Source organism: Mytilus trossulus, chromosome 5 (assembly GCF_036588685.1).
Source record: "Mytilus trossulus isolate FHL-02 chromosome 5, PNRI_Mtr1.1.1.hap1, whole genome shotgun sequence".
Classification (NCBI taxonomy): Eukaryota; Metazoa; Mollusca; class Bivalvia; order Mytilida; family Mytilidae; genus Mytilus; species Mytilus trossulus.
Window position 1 is genome coordinate 58,659,599 of NC_086377.1, and position 10,039 is coordinate 58,669,637.

At 33.2% G+C, this 10,039-nt stretch overlaps 1 protein-coding gene across 3 annotated transcripts; it reads left to right on the forward strand.

The window, feature by feature from the left end:
* Positions 1-38: 38 nt before the first annotated feature.
* Positions 39-9,650, forward strand: LOC134719753 (innexin unc-9-like). 3 transcript variants are annotated; one of them, XM_063582713.1, is made up of 3 exons: positions 39-56; positions 1,981-2,128; positions 8,206-9,650. In XM_063582713.1, coding segments are annotated over exons 2-3 (1,254 nt in total). In that variant the 5' UTR covers positions 39-56; positions 1,981-2,126; the 3' UTR covers positions 9,458-9,650. The 3 variants fall into 3 exon arrangements, with proteins under 3 accessions (XP_063438783.1, XP_063438780.1, XP_063438781.1); XM_063582710.1 differs by lacking the exon at positions 39-56 and adding an exon at positions 1,808-1,881; XM_063582711.1 differs by lacking the exon at positions 39-56 and adding an exon at positions 1,853-1,881 and having other exon boundaries at positions 1,963-2,128.
* Positions 9,651-10,039: the final 389 nt, after the last annotated feature.

Genomic DNA, 10,039 nt, shown 5'->3' on the forward strand with positions numbered 1-10,039 from the left:
CCAGAGACATATAATACAAATTGTATTATATGTCTCTGGTAAAACCGAGGAAAAAAGTAAAGATCTTGATTACACACAGACAGTATTCTACTAAGTTAAAGATAAATTTTTGTTCATATTTTTTAATCATATACCGAGTCCGCGCATGCAACAGTTCGTAATCTTCAATAATAATGAAGCTGTAACTGTATGTAGATGATGAAGTTTTAAATACTTTAAATGAAAGTAAAGCTTAGATTGTTTAGTTAGAATGGCATATTTTGTTCATATTGTCTTAATACATTCAGTTATTATATATAGCTCAAGATGAATGTGTATGAATCGACAGGAACAACATTGTTGTATCCTTTTGGTCCATCTAAAGGGTCGTCGCTTACATCATTTTATTTTATGCTTACTTGCTTCAAGATTATTATGTTTATGTAGATATAAGCTAGGTTGCGAACATGATTGTTTCGGCACGATTGACGTGTTTTAAAACGCCAATATGAGCCTCTGACTCACGTTTATATCGCTAGGGCCTGTTAAAAAGAGCTGGTCGCGGCATGATTGTTTTATTCTATAGTAAATGTCTCTTAAACTCATACAGAATATCTACTTCTTAGGCAGTTGCACAATTTCCATAGCATTTGACAACAGTTTACTGGGTGACGATTCAGTGTAACTATTTGTTTAATTTTGTTGTTCAATTTTTCAGCACTTGTATTCAGTGAGGGTGATGATATGACATAATATATGTGTGTTAGAACTAATATTGGAGATGACCTGATCAGCATTTCTAGTGTTAGAATGATGAAGGAATTCGATTGTGTTTCGTGTGCAATATAAAAAGGATACTGTGAAATAATGTATGTGAAAGAATATCGCTGTGTTTAAATGGAGAATTTAGAACCATTCATACCTGCCTTGTTTTTTAAACTTCATGGCTTCAGTTTTTAAGTTGGGAGGAATGTGGCGGAGAGCCAGTTTTCAGAACAACATTACTTCCCTTGAAAATGGACTGTTGTGAAACTGAGACTACTATAACACAGTGTTATAGTAGTCTCAGTGTGAAATAAACATTTAAATATTACTGTTAATATAAATTATTGATAAAAATAATTGTTTTACATGTCATAATATTTATTTACTTTATTGTGCTTTAATTTGTTGAAGATATTCACAGATTTTGATAAATTTGCAACTGATCATTTACTTATAGAGCTTTTCTATTTATCTTGCTCTTGTAAAATTAGATCTGAGTTATATGTAAAAAAGTTTTTTTTTTTTTTTTTTTTTTTTTTTTTTAATTGCTTAATCATTTAGAGAGCCAAAGTCTATTAAAGAGACTATTTTACGGTAAGTGTTTTTATGAAAGAAAAACTATGCAACACTGCTTGCTGACACTAGTCACTCTGCAGTATAGCTTTACATATAGAAAGCTTGATGGTCTTGCACAGACCTTACCACTAACTGTAAGATGACATTGTTATAAATAGAACAAAATGTCTATCTTCAGTCTTGCTGGTCTTGCACAGACCTCATCATATTTTCTAGTGTTAAGTCATACAATGAATGCCACTGAATATGAAGGATCAGAGACTCGATCAGGATTCCGATACCTACTCTTTATACAAACTGGGGTAAAATATGTAAAAGTTGACACAGAAAATACGCAACGTAAAACCCCTCCGGTTACAATCAGAAGAAGAAGAAGAAGACTTGCCAAAATTTCAAGAAATTCATAAAACATATACAGAGTCGATATCATAGACTTTAGTCTATTTTTATATTATTTTATTTAGTACGGAAAAAAAAATGCAAAAAAGATTGCACTGCAAAGTCATGCTTCTGATCACGTGATGAAAGCGCGCGACGAATGAATGAAGTTGACATTTAATGGTAAACAAAGACACGTTTTTTTGTTCATTTACCCTCATTTGTTTGTAATCGTCTTTGTCATCATCATATCATTTAACACAGCTTCTCTTTCATTAACAGATGCAAAATATTGAAATAGCAACATTAGTAAAAAAAATTTCCATACACACCACATGCGACATGAAGCTCACAAGCTGCTGATGGAGGGTTGCTGCATGCTGGGACGTTGATTTCATCATCACTGGTTTGTTTGAAAGTTCTGAAGGATGTAAGTTGTTGGACACCAAAGCACATCATCTTTAATAATTAAAATACAAAAAAGTTACTAAAACCTATAAACATAAAACATAAAAGAACTGGGAAAAAACCCATAAAGTATCATACAGAGGGGGTCTTATTGGGGGGTTCCGATCCTGGATCCCACTTACTGTTTTGTCAGATTCCCGTACCGCTCACACTATGTACGTTAGCAATTCTCATCTTTTTGTCATTTCCTGGGTCCCGCTAGACCTCATTTCCCATTTTCACGACACAATAATCTGACTTTCATGCGTCATGCTTACAAAAAAAAGTGGCAATCCCGCGTCACGCTTAGACCTGGTAACGGTATCAGGTTCGTTCGCGCCCAATAAACTTTCGCACCCTACACGTTCGCACCTCGCATGTTCGCACCCAAGGTCGATTTGCACTCTACACGTTCGCGCCCAATTTTAATTCAAATTCCAGTTGAATAATTGGAAAATCCTGATTGTTGTTAACCAGATTTTTGTGACAAAAATGTCGGTTATTAAATTGGGGATGCTCAGCGGGCCGCAGGGCGGGCGGTCGGTTGGTAGGTCGGGCAGGCGGCAATCAAAGGTTGTCCGTGCATTAACTCAAGAACCGTTTAACCAAAGCTTTTAAAATTTTAATATGTTGTTACTGACAACTAAATGAAGGTCAAGTTCAATAATGGCCATTTTGACTTTTACCGTTCAGGAGTTATGGTTCTTGAAAGATTGAAAAATGGCGTTTCCAGTCGTGTCCGTGCATTTTCTCATGAACCATTCAACCAAAGCTTTTCAAATTTAAATATGTTGTTACTGATGACAAAATAGAGGTCAAGTTTAATAATGACGATTTTGACTTTTACCGTTCAGGAGTTATGGTTCTTGAAAGATCGTAAAATGGTGTTTCCATTCACGTTGTTGCATTTGCTCACAAACCATTCAATCTAAGCTTTTCAAATTTTAATATGTTGATACTGATGACAAAATAGAGGTCAAATTTGATATTGACAATTTTAACTTTCACCAATCATCAGTAATGGTTCTTGTGATATTGCCAGGACACAAATAAATGCTAATAAATCCGGTTTGCTGTCGTTGTGACAGCCTCTTGTTTTTAATTGCTTTCGTGTAAAGACTGAATGTATTTGTAGCTTGGTATGAGTAAAAGATTGAAGAAAAACACAAAAGATAATTGTTTTTAACAGCTTGGTCCCTTTGATCTGAAACAATGAAAAAATAAAAACATAGCAATACGCTATTATAACCAAGGAATTGTAATTCCTTATTATAACCAAAATATCAAACATGATAAAATGTATTCAACACACAAACAAAAAACGTAGTCAGAATCTCACCTCATTTTGAAACAAGTCAATGAAACAAAGAACTTAAGTTATAGCAAAACACTAACCATGCAACACATGATTAGGAGTTATTCAACACAAAATAAAACGTTGACAGAATCCCACTTTATTTGGAAAGGAATATTAATTTTTTTAACAATACACTATATATCCAAACCATGATTAAGATTTATTCAACACAAAAAAATGATGTCTCACTTTATTTTGATAAAATGAAAACAATTACACTTATAAGAATACTACTTGCCAAAACTTGATTACAAAGTTAATAAAACACAAAATCAATTAAAATTGGGTGCGAACATGTAGGGTGCGAATGTGAAAGGGGGCGAACATGAGTGGGTGCGAAGGTGAATGGGCGCGAACGGACCCGGATTCCTTAGACCCCAATAAGACCCACTATAGAGCCTTATAGGACATAAAAAAATTATAAGAACATGATGTCATGGATGTGGGAATAAGAGGTAAAGGGTTATTTTCATGCAACGTGATCTCCGGTGGGTTTTTTTCACGTTCAATGTGTATTTACTTTTTTATTTGATGTGCAGTCGTGCAAGACTGGTGCCTCGTTCAACGTGTTCTGCTTATTTAATTTTACGTGCATGAGTCTTGATTTTCGTGCTCTGTATTTTTCAAATAAAATTCAAACACTTGGCAGGGATCGTCAAGAAATACTTTTTAAAAAGCTGTAAACCAATTATATCATAAATGTGTATACTAAATTGGGAATATCAAGTAAAACAAAGAGTTAATATATACAAGAAGACAGTGACTCAGTCACAAAAGGTTCACATAAAAGTATTTATTTTTCGTGCCACGTTCAATTCATTACAGAAATTATTTCATGATCAACGTGAAATTATGTCTTATTTCACGTTTTTTTCGTGCAATCACATCCCTTTACCGCCCTTGAATAAGGTAACTGTCAAAATGAATATCATTAACGCTTAAATCATTAAATGGGGGGAAAAAATGCCAGATGATGTTTCTGTTTCAGCGATAAAATGTATTTTCTTTACGACGATAAAAATAATGGACTTGATTCACAGGCACTCTTTTCTGTCAATATTGGATCATATAGAGTTTTCTATCCATACCCGTAATCACATTTTCGTACGGGTATGGATAGAAAACCCCATATTGACAGAAACAAGTGCCTGTGACTTGATTGTGACAAATCCTGTTAATTTTTTTTCCAGAATAAAGTGGTTACCAATCAGGATAATTCTAAGACTTGATGAATCACAAGAATGATATTTTGCCAAAGAACTTAAAACCTTTAACAAATTATGTGACTCTAGACTTGTGGGTCTCATTGAGGTCTAAGCGTGATGTGGGATTGCCCATTTTTTTTAAGCGTGACATATGAAAGTTAAATTGTTGTGCTGCAAAAACAGGAAATGAAGTCTAGTGGGACACAGAAAATTACAAAAAAAAGTTGCTTGTAACATAGTGTAAGCAGGATACGGGAATCTGACCAAAAAGTAAGCAGGATCTGGGGTCAGAACTCAATGAGACCCCCACTCTATCATAGCAGAAAATAGCTTTTTGAAGCCTGATAGTTCAGGTTAAGGGCACCGCCAGAAATGCTTGTAACGTCAGTCTTGAATTGGTAATTTTCAGCTTCTGGTAATTTTTACATGATTCATCACTTCTCAAATATTAATCTGTTGTACTGTTTACTTTGGTAAAAAAACGTTAAGCATATCATATGTTAAGTGATGATGCATTTATTTTGTTATCGTTTACGTTATGCAACCAAATTACCTTCAAATGTCAAATGTCTTTCGACAAGATTATTTACCATTTTTCATGATGAAGGTACTCCTATTAAACATGTTATAGGTCTACTTGATCATGTTGATAGATCCATATTAAATGTTGATTTTTTCCAAACATGATAAATTAATATAATTCAATGAATTTGAAAATAGTTGAAAACAAAAAATTACCATGTTTTTTATTGATGAAGCACAGCCAGGAAATTTATAGACGTCAGAATATTATGGTTATTTAAGAAATAATTCATGGAGGCTTGAATATATCGTGATTTTACCATGTGTTGTCTCTTAATGACAAATATTTTAGCCTGAGCGATAGCAAGGGGTAAAATAATGGCACAAAGGGATAACCCGAGGATAATCACGATATATTCAAGCCCCCATGAATTATTTAGATTCTAATAGGACAAATGCAGCAATTGTTTTGGACTTAAGCGCTCTAGGTGAAGGCATTATTTGCCGTTCTCATAAATTAACGCTCTATTAAATTAATTGACGTAAAAGAACAGAGCAAACTGAATAAGTGGCAGCTAAAACTATTTACAATTACTTTTAGATGGGTTTGGAGGAATTTAAATGATAAGTCAAAAGTATTTATATGTCTTATACATGTTATATATGTATACAAAACATGGCTTATATAACACATTTTAGCATCGTTTGTTTGCGTTTCCTTGTGATGATTTTTCTGTTTTACAAAGCATGTATTTTCCTGTTAAATGCTTATATTCTGACGTTATCGTTCTATAATATCTGGTAGCTAATTCATAGTAAAAAGCTTATGATGCGGGAGTGCAATGGCACTGTGCTTAAACGGCCGTGGGTAACTTAAGTTACCCACAGCCCAAGATGGCGGACTATAAACTTGTTGAGATGATATTTGATACGAAATCTACTTTTTGCAACGTTTTTCATGATTTATGTAAATATTGATAGGATTTTTGAATACAGAAATCACTTACCATCACTACAAATTTGTTAATTTTGACTTAATTTTAGCGTGAGGCCAACTTTTAAAAAATGCATAAGATGTCCGTAACTTTTAAGTCAAAACTAATCAGACTGTCTGTAACTTTATTTTTGGATGTGGGTAACTTTTTTTTCAAAATAGTAAGATTAACAATTTCAACACTTAAAGGACAATAAACACTAACAAACCCCTGAATTATTGCATAGATTTTTACAAAAACGATATTCTTCAAACTAAACAAGAGAAAAAAGCAAACCAGAGTGTAACAGATTTTCCGTTAAATTTTTTAAAAATCATTCCAGGGATAAAACGGGATCTTACAGTACGGCGAAATTTATCTAACATTCATCAAGCTTTATAGATTGTTCACTGATGGGTCCTTGGTCGGTGTAGCCGCGGAAAAAAATGATATCCTTTCCTTTAAATAATATTTGAAATGTTAGCCAAAAAAGTATGGTCTCTTCTCTATATCTAGTGTGATGGTTTATTGAATGTGAGAAAAAAAATGCCAATATCAAGGAATAGATGGAAGGCTATATTGTTGAACAGAATTCAGTTTATTGTAGCAATGAAAGTTGATTTAAAATCTTCTTAAAGTTTCATTGACCTCAGGGATTCAATAAGATTGGGTATCAAATCATACATATCTTCTTTAAAGGCTTGAACTGATTCATCTATGTATATATTTCTGCTGAGGATAGACCTCCGAACTTGTTCTCCTAAGGTCATTTTCATATGTTCACTTTTAATGTGATTTCTACAACTGGAAATGGTGAGTTTTATAACCTGTATGTCATGATTTATCATCTAAACCTTAAGCAGTTAACAATCTATAAAGCCAGCAGAATGTAAGATACATTAATTTTGCCGTACAATTTTCAACAACAAAAAATGCCTGTACCAAGTCAGGAAATGGCAGTAGTTATGCATTCGGTTGAGCTTTGCATTTTTCCATTTGATAAGGGACTTTCTTTTTTGAATTTTCTTCAGAGTTCAGTACTTTTGTAATTTTAACTTTGAATGCCTGTACCAAGGCAGAAATATGACCGTTGTTTTCCATTCGTTTGGTGTGTTAAATTGAGCTTTTGGCTTTGCCATTCCATAAAGGGATTCCCGTTTGAATATTCCTAGGAGTTTGGTATTTTTGTTATTTATCATTTCTTTTTTTTTATAATTACATCTATGAATAAAGATTCTTTGGAAGTTACTGAAATCATGCTAAATATACGGACATCCCTATTGGTATAAGAAAAAAAGTTACGGACAAGTTGTTTTGAAGTTACGGACATCATAACTTAAGTGTTTTGGAAAATCGTGCTGTAATTGTTTATTTTGTAGTAACAAACCACGTTTTACATTGCAGAGTTTCCCTAAAAGATTTATATAACTTTTTAATTACTGAACATTTCTTTTGTATTCATGGTATTGTAATTATATAGGAGCAAACTTCCCAATCAAAGCCAGGCGGCTCCATCTTGGGCTGTGGGTAACTTAAGTTACCCACGGCCGTTTAAGCGCAGTGAATGGGAACAGCACAAACAATATATTCATATTTAACCACAGGCATGACAGGTGTGTACTCAAACATTTTGTCAAAGCATTTGAAGGATCTCTTGTTGGAATAATTCATAGCAAATTTTAGGGGCCTATTATATGAAATAGAAAGGAAAATCAAAGATACAATACACAATGTACAAATTCATTGAAAAAACAACAAAGGAATAAACAAAATGATAAAATTAAAAAGATATAAATTTTATAGAAAACAAAATATGAATATTACATGTATCTCCCCTTTGCATAAATATTACATGTACAAGTCTTAGAATTGAGGAATTATTTGGGTCTAAGCATGATGCGGGATTGCCAACTTTTTTGTATAAGCATAAAAATGACATGAAAATGTGTACTGTAATTCGACTGTGATGATGTGAAACTTTTTTCATTTCCTTTTTTTACAGGATTGGAGGAGCGTTAGGTGGCCTGGCAAGTTGGTCACGGTTGACTGGATCAGCAGACGATGACTGGATAGATAGAATCAACCATATATGGAGTGTCGTCCTCCTGACAGTTTTTACTATTATTGTCAGTTCAGCACAGTATGTCGGTGATCCGATCCATTGTTGGATGCCCGGGGAGTTCTCATTTGCCCGTATAGCTTACGCCAAATCTACCTGCTGGATTTCAAATACTTATTACATTCCGATGGACGATACCATTCCAGAACATATTGAAATGAGACAGAATAAAGAGATTACGTATTATCAATGGATACCCATAATCCTCATGTTCATGGCCTTCCTATTTAAAGTACCCAATATCGCATGGCGTCTGCTAAACGGATATTCGGGCATTGATATGAATAAGATTGTCAGTATGTCAAATGCTTCCTTGATGTCTTCTCCTGATGATCGGACTAAAAATATTTCTCAAATTGCAAAATACCTTCACCGATGGATTGAATGCCAACAAGATTACCATAGCAACATTTTAGTTCGTATTCGACATAGATTTTCTAATATCTTTTGTTTCTGTTATGGTAAGCGTGACGGAACATTTTTAACTGGGTACTACCTTTTCATTAAAATGCTGTATTGTGCCAATGTGGTTGGGCAATTCTTTCTTCTCAATGCCTTCATGGCTATGGATTACAATGTTTTCGGCTTTGAAGTTTTAGATTATTTGTTAAGTAATGGGGAATGGAAAGAGTCTCCAAGATTTCCTCGAGTAACTTTATGTGACTTCCAGATTCGACAGTTAAACAATGTTCAAAGGTACACAATCCAATGTGTTCTGCCAATAAATCTTTTCAACGAGAAGATCTTCATTTTTATATGGTTTTGGTTGTTTTTGGTGTCCGTTTTGACATTCATCAACTATTTTTCGTGGGTGTTCTATTGTACCTTTAAAGAAAAAAAGTTACAGTACGTTAAAAAATATTTGAAAATGGAACATGAAATTAGAACTGGTATGGACAAAAAACTAGCTAGGAAATTCGTGGAGACCTATTTACGTGATGATGGTGTTTTCATTTTACGAGTCATCGGGAAGAATTCTTCTGACATGGTTCTGACAGATCTTGTGGTAAATTTATGGAAAATATTCAAAGATACATACGTGCCTAACAAGAAAAGCAACAGGTCACCAGGAAGCGATGATACAGATTATTTCCGGTTGAATGGTGGTGACACAACTAAAGAGAATTATGTCTAAAGATACATTGTATCATTACAAATGTATATCATGTATATATGTTCGTTCATTATCAAAATATGTCTGTTAGATTTAAATGATAATTTAAAAAAATATTTGCTTGGTTTTTTCTCCAAAAATAAACTTATGGTGATAACTAAAAAACATCTCTTAATCTGTACATGCATGACATGTATAACAATGTTTTACATTTGTATCACATTTTTACAATTTGAAGTAAAAGGTATTGAAAGATCAAAAATCTTTTTTAAACTATTTTGATTTTTGACATTTTTGATTTTATTTTTTTTAAGAGATTTAAACAATTCACTTTCATTAATGATTGCAATTGAACCAAAAAAAATATCATATTTTATAATTTTATACATTTCTAACACCTACATGACCTACACCACCATGTACTGTAAATTCAGAAATTATTGCGTGCATTTATTATTGCGATTTTGTCATTTTACACTTGAATGCGATTTTAATTTTAACGATGTTGAGAAAAGTCATGCTAAATTCAGTTAAAATATTACAAAATGCGAGTTTTAACTATTGCGTTTACAACTCAGTCGCATTATTCGCAATAATAAAAAC